Source organism: Struthio camelus, chromosome 2 (genome assembly GCF_040807025.1).
Source record: "Struthio camelus isolate bStrCam1 chromosome 2, bStrCam1.hap1, whole genome shotgun sequence".
NCBI lineage: Eukaryota > Metazoa > Chordata > Aves > Struthioniformes > Struthionidae > Struthio > Struthio camelus.
The window spans coordinates 30,327,166-30,346,511 of record NC_090943.1 but is presented as its reverse complement, the minus strand read 5'-3'; the positions used below and the strand labels follow the sequence as shown (position 1 = coordinate 30,346,511).

General features: G+C 39.7%; 1 protein-coding gene across 4 annotated transcripts in view; it reads right to left on the bottom strand.

Moving 5' to 3' along the window:
• NXPH1 (neurexophilin 1) overlaps nucleotides 1–19,346 on the bottom strand; it is a 145,912-nt gene that overhangs the window by 52,321 nt on the left and 74,245 nt on the right. Inside the window, exon 1 of one of the 4 annotated variants that reach the window (XM_068934952.1) lies at nucleotides 5,080–5,170. The exons of the other annotated variants lie outside the window; for them this stretch is intronic. Coding sequence (XP_068791053.1) covers nucleotides 5,080–5,139 — 60 coding nt within the window. The 5' untranslated portion in view covers nucleotides 5,140–5,170. Of the gene's footprint in view, nucleotides 1–5,079; nucleotides 5,171–19,346 lie in introns of those variants that run through there. 4 annotated transcript variants of the gene reach the window in all.

Genomic DNA, 19,346 nt, shown 5'->3' with positions numbered 1-19,346 from the left:
ATCCAAGACTGCCCTGATGCATAAAAGAATGGTTCCCTCTTCCCCTGGCCACAGATTCCTATTTCCTCCTTTGCATCAGCTCTAGTGCTAAATGCAGCCATGTGGCAGATCATATCAGTTCACTCACTCAAAGCAAAACTTGTATTTTGAGGAGGGTTAGTTTTCAGGAAAACTTGTATTTTAGGAGGGTTAGTTTTCAGTGTAAGTCATCACATGATCATGCGCTCTCTTAGTGCCAACACAACAAGCAGGCAAGGCTGAAGGGAAGGGCAGGACCATCCTTTTCTGTATGCTGGTCTTAGACTGCCTTAAGCAGAAGATAACACTACTGCCTTAGAAAAACCACTCAGCTCAGTAGCAGCTCAGTTCTCCCCAGGGCAAAGAAGTGAAAAGCTACTGTTAATTAGTATTTGCAAGTGTTTACACTAGCCAGGGGACTACTGCTTTTAATTTCTGGCAGAAGCTCAGATCTTCCAGGACAGAGAATGAATATTTACAACACCACCTAATAATTAGAATTGATTGTCATTCTCCAACCTTTAAGAAGTGAGCTGCTGCCAACCTATCAGATCACACAGGTGCGGAAAAGCCCAAAAGGGTCTCACAACTTCAAAAAGCTTTAAATATGTGCTCCTTTCAGACAACAACAGCTCTTCTTTGTAGGGACAGGATTCCAGAGAGAGGCAGAAGTTGAGTGCTCAAGAGTTTTCCTTCTCTGAATGGTTCTCACAAAAGGTACTAACAATTGGCATGTAACTGTTTGTTGTTGATGTTTCAGCAGTCAGGGTTAGTCACCTGAGAAAAACTTAGATGACCTGCAGTAACAACACCCAGAGCACCCAAGAGTTCTGTGTAAGTTACAGTCTATTGCTCTTGCTAGTAGTGGAAGCTATTAGATTCCTCTGTGCCGCAGATCACCTCTGCAACAGGAGAAATACCTTGACTCACCTTAAACCACTCCTTGAACATCAGTGGACTCAGGTTTTCTAAGTAAAACCACAGAGCTTGAGGGAAAATGAGGAGTACAGCTGTAGCAAGCAGTAAGACTTTTGCAAGTGTCTTTGCAGGTAGCAAAATCCCAAAGCTTAACTGTGGAAACTACTACTGAAGCTAAATCACAGAGTAACTGAAACAAAAATTTCCAAAATTAATGAATGCCAGTATACCCCCACCTAAACACTACCAAGCGAGGACCAAGAAAGCTTTCAGCCCAGCCGAGCCGGGATTTTCTCATTTATGCAGAACATCATCATCTTCTAAAACAAACTATTTTTATTGCAAAAAAGCATGAAAATGTTTCCCTTTCTTTAGTTGTTCTGGCAATTGAAAGATATAATATTGAAATTAGCTAGAGAATGTTTTATGCTTTCTCCATTCCCAAATATTTCCTTGCTTCTCTTTTCTTAGACTCCTTTTTCGTGGGCATGTAAGCCAGTCCTTCAAAGGTACTTATTAGCAAGGAACCTTTTAAGTGCTAAGGTTTTCAAAATCTCATTTTCCAGAAACTTTATAGACGCATATTATTACAGCTGGCAAGATCATTTCAGATAAGAATTTTGGTAAAGGTGGATCTTAATTAATATTTACATGGAGTATTACACAGTGAAGGTGTTGATTTTAGTCTACAAAGCATCCCTTAACAGTTGTGATTTACCAGAAACAAGGACTTTTCTCTAGCCAAGCCAGAAGTTCAGATTTCCATATTCCAGATTTATTCTAATTGTGCATCATGTCAGCAGAATGAATCGAACTGTGGTACTATAGTCAACAGGGAATACAGTAAAATATTCTGTCCAATATCTTAAAGAGACACCTAATGGAAAGAAATGTAAATAATTGGTTTTGGAGTGTTACATGTGCTGATTAAATTAATTAGTGAAAATATAAAATAATTGCACTTTTTTGGTTTGGGCAAACTATTTGCTTGCCTTTTTAAAATATGCTTAAAATAGGTTTATGTAGACCCTCTTGTTAGCCTATATATGTAAAAAGGCTGATTCCAAGTTGTTAGAGGCCAAAGGATTACTGTGGAGAGGCATCACTGCGTGCTTGCTCTTGTTTTAGATTCTTTCCTAGGCATCTGCTTTTGGTCACTGTTTATACAGGTAGATGTTACAGGGCTAGATGGACCTTTAGGTTCAACATAGTGTGACTCATAAGATGTTCAACCGGTGTTAGACTAACATTGACCCTCTGCAAAAACCTGCACTGCGCCATAACTCAAAAATCACAAATAGGGCTATTGCAGTAATAGAAAAAAAATTAGTAAGGGTCCCAAGAGCAGCTCACCTGTGGTGGTAACTGTCAGTAATATCAGTATCATTTTTTAAGGTCCTTAACTTATCCCAGCGCCACATCAAGGGTTTATCTTAATTGTTAAATCTTTCACTGAAGCATGATGTTATTTATTAGATGTCTATGGTGGTCAGGACTCATCAAGCAGAGGAATTTCGAGGCAAACTATTGTCTCAGCTTACACCACTTTGGTCTCATCACATTTAAAGCATATAAGAATCTAAAAATGCTTTACTTTCAGAAGTGGAATACATTTAATTACAAAGTCTACGTATTAGTTTGTCTTTATATCACTGAGCTGTGAGGCAACTGTGCGATTTGTAAAAAGCAAGCATTGGAGACTTCAGGCTCAAAGGATTGTGCAGACCTCTTGGCAGCAGATCAGTGACAGCAGGCATGTTAGGTCTGCTACGGCCAAACTGAGCAGTAGATATCCTCTGCTCAGAACAACCACAGAGAAGTACTGCAGGAACTGTATCTTCAGAGAGAAAACAGCAGCTCTGCAGAAGCTGTGTTAATGTTTACTGGCTGAAAGAGGAATGTTCTTTCATACTCCCATGTTTCAAGTTTGATATACCAAGGGATTATTTCTCCATAAAGCCTATTTCCTTACACTTTATATTGGTATTCCTGAAATCTGTTTTTATTTCTTTTCACCATTAGTTGAATCCAAAAGTAATTTTTAAATATGAAATTTCTGACAGTCAAAACATCTGTTTCCATTACGGTCCATTTTTATTTACTGCAAAAAATCTTTGAAAACTCTATTACAAGATTTTCTTATGTTCCTAATTTTGCAAATATGAAAAGAAAGGCAAATGCTGAATATTAATCATGCCCTAATGCAGTCTTTAAGGTCAAGCAGTGTTTGTGAAGCTGATATATATGACAAAGGAATATGACTACCACAGTCACATCTGCATTTTAAAAGCGGATTTGAAAAATGCCAAATGATTCCAGCCAAGAGAAAACACCTCTACAAAAAGCATTTCAGTTGTTTTCAATAATTCATTCATGTATTAATTTTGCAGAGTATATAGTGAGCATACAGTGAGTAGAACAGTTTCAACTAGATTGCCCTAAGTGTTATGTTACCATGAATTAGGTAATCTACCAGTCAGCAACATCTGAGAATGTGCAAACAAATATTACAAGCAAAAAAGAAAGACAAGTTTCTGTCGCTCTCCCTAGAAGGGAGTATGATAACAACAACCTGCCTCAATTACTTGTGACATTCAACAGCTTCCACAGAAGTCTACCACAGTGCATTAACATTTCATTATCTCTTTTGGCTTCATTCTGGGAATAAAACTCCATGGTTTTGACCTCCTATTGTGTTACTGCAGGTGTATCACTCTTTCCAGTTTGCATTATTTGTATTCCTTTGGTGAAGGAAAGCCAGCTCATTGGATGGCCCATTCACTGTGCAAGTTCCCTAACAAACAAAAGTGTCCAATACCAAGTGATACTGGGTACTAAGAGTAGAAAACATCATTTCTTGCCTACTAAGTCCTAGAGAAATTGTTCCCAAAAATTTGGTGGCCAAGCCTCACATCAGAAAATAGGCAATATTTATGCCTTTCAGCATATTAGTATGGGCTCTGCGATCTACTTCTCTTCCGATTTCCTCATTGAGAGCTGCTGTTCTGGGGAGGAAAGAATATACTTGTATCTCTCTAAGTCCAGCTAAGTCCAGATAGCGAAATATGGAGTAGTGAAGGAAAAAATCATATTCAGTTTTGCTACTAGCTTCTTTTAGGGGAAAATTGCATTAGTACTAACGTTCTGATCTCTTTTGGAAAGGAGACAGGACACAAGAGCCTCCTTCCAAGATGAAAACGTTGAAAAGGTCGGTTTCTATACCAAACTGAAGAGCAAATATAAGCATAGAGGCAATTTTGTGCCAAATCCTGTTTTGAGTACTTCTTTTTTTGCTTTTCTGGAGCAAAAATATCATTTGAGCTGAATTTTTTCATTTTTGTGCTCAGTTCAGAGTTTACCACCTTTCATGACAAATAAAGTACAATATGGCTATTTTTCATGAAAAACTGCCTTTTATGTTTTAAAGAAAATGTCCCTGTCAATTTTTTGCACACTGCTGCATCCAAAACGAGTTATCTGGCAATATCTTGGAAAGATGTATGTATAAAGTCAAGGGGGAAGATTGAAACTTGACTGAGTTTAGAAGTATTGGTTAAGAAACAAATGCATTAACACATAAAAACAACACATTCCATAACATAAGTCACTGTGGGCCACATCTTGCTCTGTGACATGACCTACATGGAACGCTATATTCATAACAATCCTGATTTAATGCTCCAAGGCAATGAAACTAGAGTATGCTTCAGTACTAGAAAGTCAAGACTTCAGGTACTGATTCGGTTCTGTGAAGCCAAGGAGAAGTCCAAGGGTATTGTATTAGGTGCTAAATGCATAGAAAATGCATCCTGAGAAGAGCTGAAACGTATGTAGCTCATAATCAAAACAATTTCTTTGTGTTTTCAGCACTTCTGACCAAACCTTAACAGTATATATTAACAGCAAGCACAGCTGTAGTTATACTGTATGTATGTATGTATGTATGCTGTAGTTATGCAGTTGTGGATTAAAGAGTGGGCTAGTCATTTAAAATACTCCAAGACCATGCCATTTTCTTTGAAAAATTTTATAACACATCAGAGTACACACATTTAGTTTTTTTCATGTTTACCTTTTTAAAGGAAGGAAATCACTCTTTAAAAGAATATTTTTGTGTCATTAGGTTAAGAAATTCACACTCACCAAAATGTCAAGCAGTTCAAAGTTATGATTCCCATGGCAAATGCAATATCCACAGTGCATACAGGCTTGAAAGTAGCTGCCAAAGGAAGTGTTAGAAAAATCTCTGCAAGTAAAAGGGAACTAAGTTAAAATTCCTGTGAGAATCATCATCTTGAATTCCATGACTCTTCTGTGCATGTACATTCTTATCATGGCACTGCACAGACATACCTTTTTGCATTTCATACTACACTTCCACTGCGTTTGTAACACTCTAGAATATTTCTCTGCAAATGGGCTTCTCATATCTTGTTCTTATGGAAAAGACCTAACAGAGCAGAAGCTGAGCTGTATTAATTTACTGTCATGATAAAGGGGATAGTGAGAATCAGAACCGACACTAACTCTTTCTATTCTCTCTACTACTTTCCGATTGCAATCGTTGTGGTCTCTATGCACGTCCTATCCATAACAGGCACACCAGCATTTGAAACAGTTTACTAAGGCTGGAAAACAATTCTAATAAAAATGTGCTGCTGCCAGAACTTGGCATATTAGAGTGTCTGAAAAGATTGCCAAGGCTGGCATTTTGCCTACGTTGCCCAAGGCTATAGAAGATTGACACAAACTAAAAATAGTTGAAAAGATCAGATGTGTTTGTTTTTACAAGGCACTTCTCTCTTCTTTTAAAACACAGCTTGCCTGTCAGATCACAGTGGCCTGATATGGCAAGGTGCTGGTGACTTCAGAAACAGTGCTGAGGATTATAAGGATTCTATACGGTTTGAGATCATCCTGCAGAACTGAACCTAAAGCACGTGTTGGCATGCAGTATGTTACATACAAGGTGGAATTTTCAAAAGAGCCAGAGAAGTCAGAAAAGCAAATCCCATTAACAATCTCACAAATCATCTAGAAGCTGGTGGATGAAAACTAAAAACAGATAGGAGGCTAATATTTGGTCAAGCGCTTTATATTCTATGGCCTTCCTATACACACTGGAAATTCAAAACTCAACACATGCATAGGAAGACTAACTGGGCGCACACACAGGAAGACTAATTGTGCGTGATACACAGTTTTCTCACTGCATATTCAGCTCTTTCAGGTACATATGAAAGTTGTATACAACGTATCCTTCACCAGTTTTGCAAAGACGCTCTCTAGATTTTTGAAAAATTGAAATTTAAGAATTTGCCCCATATTTCCCAGAGCAATTTGGATAAAAGCAGACAAACACGCACAATTATATTCATTTTCTTTTGATTTTTTTGAAATCATTTTGTTTCCAGGTTTTTGTGTTTGCCTACTGCAATTTGTCATGAAACAGGGTTGTACAGGCACAAACACGTGCAGAATGCCAATTTCAAAAACATTCACAGTTGTCCAATCAGTCAAAAGTAGCAGGCTCACAATCAGTATCAAATTCCTACAGAGACTTTTTTCAGAATGCAAAGATTTTTTTAATTGATTGCTCTAGGATATCAAAAAAAGATGAGTATGACCATCACTCTAGAGGACATTTTATAAACAGAAAAAGATGTTCATTCTGAGTTGATACAATTACCGTTTACAAACTCTAGACCTTAATGATATCTTGGAGAAGAAAGAGCTGTACACAAAAAACTAAGTCAGGCAATCATGCAGCATTTACAGCCTCTGCCAGTTTATTGATCGCGTCTTTACCTGGATTCCTATGAAACAGGGAAGCTTTGTAATTTACAAATTCATATTGCATAATCCCCAAAACTCAGAGAAATTTTAGGTTCATTTCAGTGGATTTTCATAAAAATTCCAGAAATGTCTTTCAGATTCTGTACATACAGATGGTGTAATTGCTTTGAATCAGTATCTGAAGACCCCTGGCCCCTGAAGGAACTGAAATGATAGCAAAGCTTCCAGTAATTTCAGAGAGGTGGAATAAAGATCAAATTTCCTATCAATTACAATAACATTTTACGTAAAATTAATTCAAAATGAGAACTGTAAAGTATGTAATCTATCTCAGCGGATATTGTATGTTTGAGAAGAAAGAAAATCATATATACTAGAAAGCTGCTTCTAAGGACCAGTTATAACAGGAGCAGGATTATATCTGATGGTCATTATGATTTTCAAAGCCACTGCCATTCAGCTCTAGGAGAGTGGGGATAAAAAGTTATATTTTCACGTCCTGATAGCAAACAACAAAGTACTGATTTATTTTGTGCACCTAAACAAGAAAAGCATTTTGGCAAGATGAATTTTTCTGAAGAACCAATAAAACTTCACTTCACAAACTTCTCTCAAATGCTGATCCACACATTTCTAGTCACTGTTTGTTGGGCGGCTGCCTAGTCATCAAAGAGACTGACATCTCTTTCTTTTCCCCGTACATTTTTGACTTTAAAAAATGCTTATTTGGTGCATCACTAGCAGTTTTCAATACACTAGTTACTGTGCCCTGTGGACCTCTGAGTGGAATTAGACCTTCTCCCTTCCCATAAAGGCAGAGTCTCTATTTCTTATTTCTGTGCTATTGAATATCCTTGCATTTTCTAGAACAAGAGTGAGGTGGATATTACAAAGCACAGCCACCATTGGACTTTCCCACTTACTGCTCTCTTCCGTGCCATAGCAATAATAAATAGTACCTCTTAATGCTGTAATACAAATAACTCTCCAACACTCTTCATTCAGTCAGCCTTCTCTCTTCTTCCCTTCCTCACATTTGATACGTCCATCAAATTTTCTTCTTCATCACTGCTAACAGTAGTGGAGCTCCTCCCTACTGGCGACTGTGGCTGCATATGTGTATTGTTAGCCTACTTCTCATGGAGATATTTGGCATGTGTGGATAAATTTTACCACTGGAAGTTTCTTACTGAAAGTTGGCCATATGGGAAATATCTCTATAATCAGCGAGAGAAAGGTCATAGATATCAGTGCAATTTGATTGTTTCCATCAGGGGATTCGTGGATTGTAAATGATCTTTTCTGTGTCTAGGTATCTATACAGCTAGAAATATATGTTAACAGGACAGCTGTTGCCAGCCTTGTGCACTCGGAGACATACTGAGCCAATTAGATTGTCACTGATGGATTCACATTTGCAATACATTTCAGGCTCTGATTCATGCTCTGGATAAAAAACTAATTCCTAGCCTCTCTAGTCCTGCCCCTCATTTCACCAAATCTACATAAATAAAAAGATATAAGCCCAATGCGCGCATACTGTTAGTGAAATGAAGTGTACAGTAGTACTTTTAAACTTTTTCCACAAAAATAAATGAAAAGATATTTTAAGGGATATTTTCACATTCCGTATGCTAACGAGTGAAGTAAATAAAATGTTAACTATCATGAAAATTTGTCATATATCTTATTTTATACCCTCTCTTTAAAGTTAATAAAGATTTTTTTCTACTAAACAGGGGCAGATGTTTTGATCATAAGATAACTTAGAAGAAAAATTGTCCCATTCTGCCCTTAACACAAAGTTTTCTAGAGCTGAGGTCTCTACCTTCTGTCAAAATACAAGTATTAATACACGGCAGGCCTTTTTAGCAGTAACACTTTTAGAAAGATGTGCCAGTTTTCAAGCACATTTTCACATGCAGCAGATTTTACCTTCCCACTCTTATGCAGGACTTTAGACAAGTGTGATAGCTACCTTTTAGTCAATTACACAAACTTACTAAAGTAGAGGACTCAGACCTAAGCTACAGACCTAAGAGTTAAGACCTAAAAGATACAGCAACTTTATAAGTTAGCACCTATCCCCTGCATATTCACAGCAGTCAATGTGCACACGCTAAAACTACCTCAAATCCCCCATAACAATACTTAGCTTAGACTTTCCTTGGAATTGCTCTCTCGCAATTGAGGTACATTAAGGTCGTTCACATCAGCTATGTCTCTTGATCATTGGACAGAGCATTGGAACAGGTTGCCCAGAGAGGTGGTGGAGTCTCCTTCGCTGGAGATATTCAAAAGCCGTCTGGACGTGATCCTGGGCAATATGCTCTAGGTGACCCTGCTTGAGCAGGGAGGTTGGACGAGATGATCTCCAGAGGTCCCTTCCAACCTAAACGATTCTGTGATTCTGTGATTCTGTGATTCTGTGATCAAATGATTTCTGATCCCATAAAGCACATAGAATCAGGATCAGGTCCCTAAGACTCAATGCATAGCCTGCAGGAAACTGTAGCAGCTTTACTACTAACTTATAGAGGGAATAAGCATAACTAAGAACAAAATTAACATGATATAGCTTTTCAACTAAAAATATTTCTAACTTCTTGTTCTTTTGTTATATCAAAAGCCAGTCAGCTGGGTTTATTAACAAGAATGGAAAGGTTATTCCCTTCCAACCCTTCACCCCTGCAAATTCAGTCTGGGACATAAAAGACACTCAGCATGCATCTGGCTCACAAATTGCCCCAAATCAGAAATTGCGTGCTGAGATTTCTGTTACATGCTACCCTGCTGCAAGCTCTGTCTTTCGTATTTAAATAGCACAGTGTTAGGTGCTCTCTCCTCTCCATTACACGAGGCCTCCAAGTATGTCCTCTGAGACATCATTCTCACTCAATAGAAAGGAAAGTTTTGAAAGGCCTTTGAGGAGGTTATCAGACTATCATGGAAGAGTTCTGCTGGTGTTGTTGGCAAATTTAATGCATTCTCCAACAGCTGCAGGCTTTGAAGATGGTATAAACTTGGTCTAATCGGTGAAGTAATCAGGAATGCCTATCAAAATACACTTTTCTTGAAATCAGCATGAATAGAAAGGTCACCTGATCTCCTGAGTGCAATTGCTTGGTGTCTTGAGGAAGTAAGGACAGTTGAAAACTGCTTTTCAATCCAAGTGTTGAGCAATGCATCCATATGTCAGCAACTGTTCTTTCCTGTAACTAACTAATCATTGCTGTTGTGGCTAGTTTTTAAGTCTTTGCTTTTGTAAACAATGAATACAGTCATGCCCTAGTGCTCTACTTAACTGGGCTCTTTCTACAGCTCTATTGCCTACTACAAAAAGAAGAAAATATGAAGGTACTTTATCCTTGTTCATCTCTACCCCTTAAGGGCAAGGCAAATGTTCCGTCAAGAAATTGCAGTCCCATTATTTGCTGTAGTACGGATTCATCAGAAAAAAGGAAACTCCTTTAAAGGCATTAACCTTTGCAGAAAATTGCAGATGGCTGTAATGCCAATTTGCATGCCTTATGTGTTAGACAATGTATTAAGTGCCTGATCCACCGCAAAATATCTGTAGCCTTATGGACCATGCAAGCGCTGGGTGTTGGTTCCACAGCAGGCGAGCTGACATATTCAAATGAAAGGTCAAACAGCAGCAGAAAACAAATACCAAAATATCTCAAGTGCAAGTTATGAATGGACTCCCTGCCTCCAGACAATCTCCCCACTGAATGCCACGTAAGTTACATGACTCCCATTTCTCTGCTACCTTCCTCTACCCTCTCCTCCCTTTGTTCCATTCCTCAGGACTGTGAATGGTATGCTGGTTTTTTACAACTTATCTTCCTTGCTTTCTTCTGTCTCCTTTTTCCTAAAATATGCATAGCCCTCAAAAAACAAATCTGTGCAAATAATAATGAACTGGGTTTCAAAGCCAAAATACTAATTCAAGATAATTCATTCTGACTCCTGTTTGTCCCTGCTGACAATAACTGCATGTATCCCGATACGAAACATATCTAAAATGTTTGCAATTTTATTATCATTATTCGGGAAATCAGAAAAGACCAGATTTGCCTAATCATTTGTTCACATCCACTTAAACTACTTTACAAGATATTGACACAACCTTTATCCTTGGACCACATTTCCTATACTGTACCTATACCAGCACCCCATTCACATTTATTGGTAAAGAACAAGAAAACTTTGAAAGGCTTGAGAGCAGTTCATATCAGTTTACAAAATTAACTGTTATGCAGTGCTCATCAGATGTGATGAGGTGATGATCCAAATCTACTGTGTCTGCAAAAGCGGACTAGGAAGTGAAGTTCCCGGCACTTCAAGATGGATTAGAATTATATATAAAAATAGTACCTTTCACAGGACATTTCCACATTTCCTACCTGTCCTAGCTGGAAAAAGGAAAACAGAAGGCAGTAAAAAGTGAAAAAATACAAATCACAGCTCATGAGAAATGTCAGATATTTGCCCTACGTTCAGTTTCAACTTTTGCTGGAGGCTGGTTCATATCAAAATCTATTTGTCAAAACCTGATTCTAACACAGTGGATTTCCAAAAATAGATGCAAAAAAGAATTACTCTTCCTTTCTCTAAGTGCACACAAACATTTAATGCTCATGGTCTAATTAGCTATTGTGCATGCACATGCCTCATTATTGTGCAAGCAATGACTTCTGTACAGGTAATATTTGAAAATCTGGTCATGCACATGGGATGCTTTAGACTGGATAATTAATTACTTTTAAGAGTGGGGTCCTTTTTATAAGATGAAAGAAAATATTTAAGTTAGTCAAGATATCTTATTACTTCTCCTTAATATACAGAGCTTTGGGGAAAGATTAGGTTTATTAAGTCAGCCTCACAATGCAGGCTTTCAACGCTGCCATTTCCAGTAAGTACACATTTGTTTAATATTAAAGTTCCCTTTCAAAACAAAGTAGTTAAGCCTACTCTCACATTTATACATCTGCAGTTTGTTTGATAACTTACAACATAATTACAGGCTGTCCTCCCACTAAATGCTGTATTCAGACTTATGAAACAAGGTGGTAAAATATGCACTGAAGTCTGAGTACTAAGCCCGTAATTTACCACAAGCACTAGGAAGAAAAGGAACAGAGGAGAACCCTGCTATTTAAACTGCTCTGTTATCATGTTTCCCTCCCCCCCCACATACAGTAGCGTATAACCCATTCATATTTCAATTTTACGTTTCCCAAACTGTCATCTCCTCATGCTTCAAGTTCATTTGAAATGCAATCTGTTTATCAGAGCAGCAATGTATGCTTTTGCAGATCAAGAAAGAGCTGTCTCTCCTCTCTTACAAATGGATCTGTGGCACACGGCTTGGTGGAACAAAGCAGGTGCTGTGCATTTAGGTAAACTGCCCAGAGAGTTATGGAGGAGAGAGATGCTCAGCCCCTTTTGGACCTCCTGTGTTCCAGCAGTGAGAGTTTACCCTCCCTCTACGCTGGAAACATGTCTAAAATTACTAAGTATATTCCCAAGTAGAACTAGAGCACGTGGAAAATGAGCTTCATGTGACCGAGAGCGACCTCAGGCCACTTCAGACAAGTTTTGCCCTAAGGGTGGCCCAGTGCCGGGGCAGTGCTGGTGAGGCCAGTCTCCCAGAGCCCTCGGTTGCTCAGCGCGGATGCCTTGTCGCCTGCATCGTTTTCAGCACGTGCTGGTGTGGGCCGCAAACAGGGCTCACGCGGCACCGGGGCTCTGCCCTGCCTTCGCCCTCCAGCCTCACCTAGCAGGCCCCGTGGGGAAGGAAGCCCTGGGTGCTCCCTTTTCCTCGGGGACTGTGAGTGTACATTGCCTTTAAGTAGAAGCAGTGCTTTCAGGAAATTGCATTATTTTTATTTTCTTTGTTAGTTTTCCTGTGTTTGACCAGCAATCACAGGCTCTGAATTGTGATTTTTCTGCGATATGTAAAGCTTACCTTGCAGCAAGGTGTCCTCAGACCATTCCAGTCTGTAAATATGCGAGTTCACTTGGTGCTGTTCCAGACAGTGTTTGTCTCAGCCACGAGCTATGATTTTAGCAAATTATCCAAGTTTTATGTTTTAAAAAATGAAAGTCATGTCTTTACATACACTATTGAGTAAATATATCTTGTACTATAAAAAAGAATGACTATTAAAGGCATATTTATTTTTCACTATGCTTCTCCCATCATCTTTGCCGCCCCCCCAAACCTGCACCACAGACATCAATCAATGAAAGCATATCCACTTTTTATTCCCTTTTAAAATCTCTATGCTACATTTGACAGGTTGCAAACATGAAAGAAGGGCTCATCTGCTGTGAGAAAATATGCAATACTGGAATAACATCTTAAATGTAGGTGTCTGACTTCCATAACAGTGGCAGATTTATCAGGGAGGAGAGGGAGATAATGTACTGAAAAAAGTGTGCTTTACTGTCCTTTGTTTGCTAAAGCAGCTCCAGAAAGTGAGGCTAAGAAACCTAGGTCCATCTCCACTCCTTTCAGGGTACTGTGAAAAGCCAAGAAAATTAGAAAAAAAATATTCCAACTCATTTGCTCACTAAGATTCCTCTTAATATTCCTACTGCTTTACTCAGGACACTCACCTGAGATTTTCCCCGACCTCCTAAAGACAAAGAAAGGATATCTTTCTTACATCACAACCCAGACTGGGTTTGTCAACATGCTAGACAAGCAGAAAACTGGCAGAAGGCACAAACCATCAAGAAACTACCAAAATCTATTGAAATTTTGTCCCTACCAGTTACATCCAACTTTGAAACCTTACTGGGAGTCCACCTTCCATGCTCACCTAAGCCAAAGTGGTATCTGATGATGTCTGAAAAGTGTCAAAAACTTTAAAGCACAATGTGAAAAGGTAACAGCTCGTCTGCTTTGACCTGAACAAGTACAACACATATAATGTGACTAGGGCATAAGGTTTCCAGTAGGCGTCCCCTATTTCAGTCGCTTTAGTTGATCCAGGACTTGTGTAGAACATTCAAGTCCCACCACCTCCTTCAGAGAAAAGATTAAAAGGTGCAATGGAAGAGACAGAGACAAGGAAAACAAGACAGACAGAGAAAGGGAAAATCAGAAGAGTCCTTGCTAATCTGCTTTTTCCAGCATTTTTGCAAGCTTTTTTTTCTCAGAGAGCTGAGAATTCAGTGCAAGTGTTGCAATATCAGCAGAAAAATATGGCATTACTGTAAAACGAAGGATATGGGAGAACTGGTCTAAGTAAGTGCTTGATTTTTAAAAAATAGATCAGATTTATTTTTAAACCAAACTGACTACATAAAAAATATACTACAATTTACATATAGGTACCTCACTATTGTCTGTTGAAGCTAGACACTTGCATGTCTGAGTGTCTATATGATCCTAATCATTACAGGTGTGATTTATAATTCCTTTCCTAAGCCTTTCCCTAGCAAAATGCGTATTTTGTCAAACATTACAGCGGTCCTTCTCTCCTTTCCACACCTAGCAGTTGCTCAGAAACTATTCTTCAGGACAGTGGGGAAACATGGGCTGTGACATACAGAGCCCACCTAGGAGAGGTAAGTTCTCTTTGACACGGATTTGCATTTGGGCACCTTACTCCTTTAGCTTTTGTACCATTGCCTAATTAGAATCTGCCTGTACTTCAAGTAACATCAGTGGAAACAAGAATGTGATGGTTGATGTCTAGAGGAAAGGAGTAAGTAAGTATTTTCTGAAAAGGCATTTCCTATCTGTCAACTGACCTACTTGCCATGAAAACAAGCACAGAAAGGCCCATGCCATACTCTATTTTACAGGCCACCTGATTATCCAGTTTTACCTTTTGTCCTGTGTAATTAGGTATGCTATGACGGAGGGAATGGTGATTGCAGCTGAGTGGAAGAACTGCTGAGTGGTCTGGTTCAATGATGGGCTTTTTTTATTTTTTTATTTTTTTTAAAGAATCTCTGCTAGTAATAGGAATCAACTGCTGAAAGTTTTACTATGATTCAGAGTTAAATTACCAGGTAGCTGGGCACGGTATTGCCTGTTGTGTCTTCAGCATTCAACAGCAATGATCTTTGGTATCAGAGCATTTTAGTTTCCACAGCTAATGCCCTGACGTAGGGGTTTACTCACACTGCTCTGTTTCATAGCAGCATCTTAAGTGCTCCTTCAAGGTGAGCTCCATGAAGAATGGCACTCAATAGAGCGAGATTCCCTTTGTAGTTCCCTGATCTGAGCGCTTTAAGTGAAATGTTTGCTCCTGCTGTAGCATGCCTCTCCTCTCCCAGCCTCAAGAGCCCACTGTAGCAGCTAGACACTAGCTGGCCACAACAGTGCCTCAGTCACATCCTTTTTTCCAGACATGGCTCTTTGCCAGAGAGATGGCACAAGAGCTCCTACAAACCAGATAGTTTATTCACTTGTTTAAGTACAATGATTCAGGCAAGGGTGAATGCTATCTCCACAGAATGGCATCATGCAAGACAGAAAAGGTTAACTCATGCTGCTGGAAAGGCTGACAGCATGAGGAATGCGGTTATCCTCCAGCACTCTAGGCCCTCACCTCATCCTGGAGAAGGTCAGGAAGCCCAGACCCCAGGAGGTGGTAAGGAGACGGAGCTGCAGTGCTGGGAGAGGAGTGGACTGAATACATAGCCAAGCCTCAGAAACTTGGTCAGCTGCAAACCCTCTGGCAAACCTGATTCAAGCTGAGGGAAACCCCACCTTCAGGGAGTTATATATTTCTTGCCCTATTTCAAGCCCTCTCTTTTGCCACAAGGAAAGATTTTTTTTCAAGTCATTACTATAAATAAATCTATAGCTCATGCAGAGAGGGAGTATGTTTATGACAGCAATATTTTTGCATACTCATTTATCAGAACACAACCAAACTAGAATAGAGACTTTATAGTTATACGTTCAGACTAATAGAAAGCCGAATTTTCTGTGCCACCTACTGACTTGTCTGCTAGTGGTGTGCAGATCACAAAGAATTCACTTAGGCTGAGAAAATCATGATATTCGAGAGTGAGCTTTCAATAATTTCAGACTCTGTCAGTTACAGTAGAAACCTGAGCACACTGTTAGACCAACAGAGATATATTCACAGGCTACACCCACCATTACTGATTTTTTCCATTCAGCATTAAATAAGGTTTGGATGAGCATGCTAAAGAGCTGTTAGAGAACGAAATATTGCCCCAAAGCATTTGAAGCAGATGTCAAAATGGCTTGCAACAAGTGTGAGAATAGTAGAACATACCAATCAACAAGCCAAGGATAAAGACACCATAAAAGCTTCTTAAAAACAAGGCTAATCAGAACATTGCCAATACTTAACAAGTAAACTATTTCAGACAGTGTCAGCTTCCCAGACAGTCACTAATGCTAACTGACGTGTAAAGTGATTGTGAAAATATCAAACAACAGTCCAGTTCCTGAGGTCCTTACTCATACATTTAACTCAGCTGTTACTAGGGCTATTTTTTTATTGAAGTCAATCCATTCTGACACCCTGCTCTGAACGCTTGTTGGACTTGGCAATAATAATTCCTTCTGCTTCTTTTCATGTGTTATCCCTTCAGCCTTGATCCTTTCATCTGTGTCCCCTGTAGGAATGATATGAAATCCCTATTCTATTTCCAATTATGGAGACATCCTGAGATGCCAGTGAAGAGACATGACAAGCAAAATGTAACAAAGGACCTTAAATTTAAAATGCAATTTGACCTAACAATTTCAGAGAGAAGACATTGCTATCATTGTGAATATACCAGCTGATAATCTACCAGTTCTCACTACCTGAAGTATGTTAAATGCAAGTGAATGGAATATCTTTTCTCTTGAAGAAATTTTGGATTTGTTTAAAAAGATTAAATATTGATGGAAATATGGAATTTTTTTGTTAAAATGCCTTTGCCACGTGACAAAGAAGTGAAGAAAAAGCTCAGGTTTCTGTCAAATTGCTTTTGTGGAAATTTTTAACGAATTCAAAATTTTAGTCAAGTAAATAGGGGGTGCGCAATATACACGTATTGATTGTAGAGTTCTTTTTTTTCCTGCAAAAAGGGAATCTGGCTAATTAATTTTAATCTGTTTTATAAATAGCCCATGCAGCATTATTAAAAGAAACAAAGGAGGGAAATATTAGATGACCTTTAAATTCAGGATGATTGAGAAGCACTAAAAACTAACATTTTGGTATCTTGCATCTCCAGTCATGGTGAGCGTCAGAATCCCAGCAAGGTGCCAGAACATTTATGTTCTCTGTAAGAAAGGGGAGGATCCTGTTGCTTCTGTCATGTCTCTGAGACAAACTCCCTCTAAATCAATATAAGAGCTACATCGATTTCTAGCAGCAGAAGATATTATCCTGAGCGTTTATGATTTTAGGGTAGCCCACTGTAACTTTATTTTCTCCACCCCACCTGGCCTCACTCTAACACTGAGTGCTATAACATTGGAGATCGGCTCCGCCACTACTCAGCCATGACCTCGCAGGTGCCTAAGGCATCCTGCCTAAACTCTGAGCAATCATTTCCTTTCAGGGTGAGTAGCTTGAAGGTTCCTCGAAGGAGGGTGGAAGTCCTGCTTTATAAACCCATATCATGCTGTGCAACCAGCTCACAGCTTCGTGTCATGCAAACCTTAATCTCTTTACACCCTGTCTAGTCACATCTTAGTCTATTCTCAATATCATCTCTCTGCTGAGGGATCTGAATTTCTCATGATCTAATCATATCTCCTGTCATCTCAATACAAGTTATTCCCCCTACATATTTATCATATACGCATACTTCAGAACGTCAGCTAAAAATAATATGACAACATTAGCAAAAGGTTTTACTTTACTGAGTGGAAACCAAATGGCCTACTGGGTATTCTAGCAAAATTCTAGCACAGACTTCTCTTCTAATCTTTAATCCTAATGTTTGCCTTCTCAATGTGGCTAGTTGCTTCCTCCCTGCTTATCTTCCAAATCAGATAGCGACAGTATGTTTTTATACTACACTGCATTTTTGTAACCCATATAAGCTGAAAAGTTGTTTCTGTGTCAAGTTCTTTTCTGTCATCGACTACTAGAAATATAATTCGTCATCCACTGATATTCACAAAGCATTTTTTGTGGATATCCTTGAATATACCTTCAAAAGCAATCATTCCATTTTGCACAGAAATATAAAGACCTTTCAAGTGTATTACAACCAAAACAGCACACATCCTTGGGCTCTCTGTGTGGTTCCTCCTTTGTTTTTCACTGTGTTTTTCTTTGAATGTTTTATTGATTTTTTCCCCTCACATCCAAAACTATAAAAACAGAGGAAAAAAGTCTACTGGCAAGTCACAGGCAAGGAAAAAGGACAGGAAGAGCCCATAACAGTGTCTGTAAGTCAGAGGAAGGATCCTAGTGAGACAACAATATGATACTGCCTAGGGCTACTGTATCTCTGCTTCCTCTAACTGATTGGAGAGTCCCTGTGCTCCCGCTAGCACGCGGGGCAATAAAGATGAGGAAAAACCTTCCTCCAATTTAACCCCACTTATAGGAGGAAGAGTAAAGGCTGCAAACCCAGATCTCCCCAGTAAGCGAAGGAAAAGAGGGGAAGAGCAGAGGAAAAGGGAGAAGATCAAACCACAGAACCACAGAATCACAGAATCACAGAGTCACAGAATGGTTGAGGTTGGGAGGGACCTCTGGAGATCATCTAGTCCAACCTCCCTGCTCAAGCAGGGTCACCTAGAGCATATTGCCCAGGATCACATCCGGACGGGTTTTGAATATCTCCAGCGAAGGAGACTCCACTATCTCTCTGGGCAACCTGTTCCAATGCTCTGTCACCCTCACAGTGAAGAAGTTTTTTCTCAGGTTCAGATGGAACTTCCTGTGCTTCAGTTTCTGCCCATTGCCTCTTGTCCTGTCGCTGGGCACCACGGAGAAGAGACTGGCCTCATCCTCTTGACACTCCCCCTTCAGATACTTGTACACGTTGATGAGATCCCCTCTCAGTCTTCTCTTTTCCAGGCTGAACAGGCCCAGCTCTCGCAAGTCTTTCTTCATAGGAGAGGTGCTCCAGTCACCTCGTCATCTTGGTAGCCCTCCACTGGGCTCTCTCCAGGAGTGCCACGTCTCTCTTGTACTGGGGAGCTGGACACAGTACTCCAGGGGAGGCCTCCCCAGGGCTGAGGAGAGGGGCAGGATCACCTCCCTCCACCTGCTGGCAACACTCTGCGTAATGCACCCCAGGATCCCATTGGCCTTCTTGGCCACAAGGGCCCATTGCCTGCTCATGCTTAACTTGTCCACCAGGACTCCCAGGTCCTTCTCTGCAGAGCTACTTTCCAGCAGGTCAACCCCCAGCCTGTCCTGGTGCATGGGGTTCTTCCTCCCCAGGTGCAGGACCCTACCCTTGAACCAAAGGAGGCACATCAGTAGAAGCAAGCTGCCCCCCAAGAAAGGGGAAAAGTAGGTGAAATACTATCCTCAGGTCTGCTCAAGGAAGGGTTTACCTGGACATTTCAACATTTCACCAGTATTCGGTGTAGCCTTCAGTAACACAGGAGTGGGAATGTATTATAACGCAGCTTTGAACCTAACACAGCC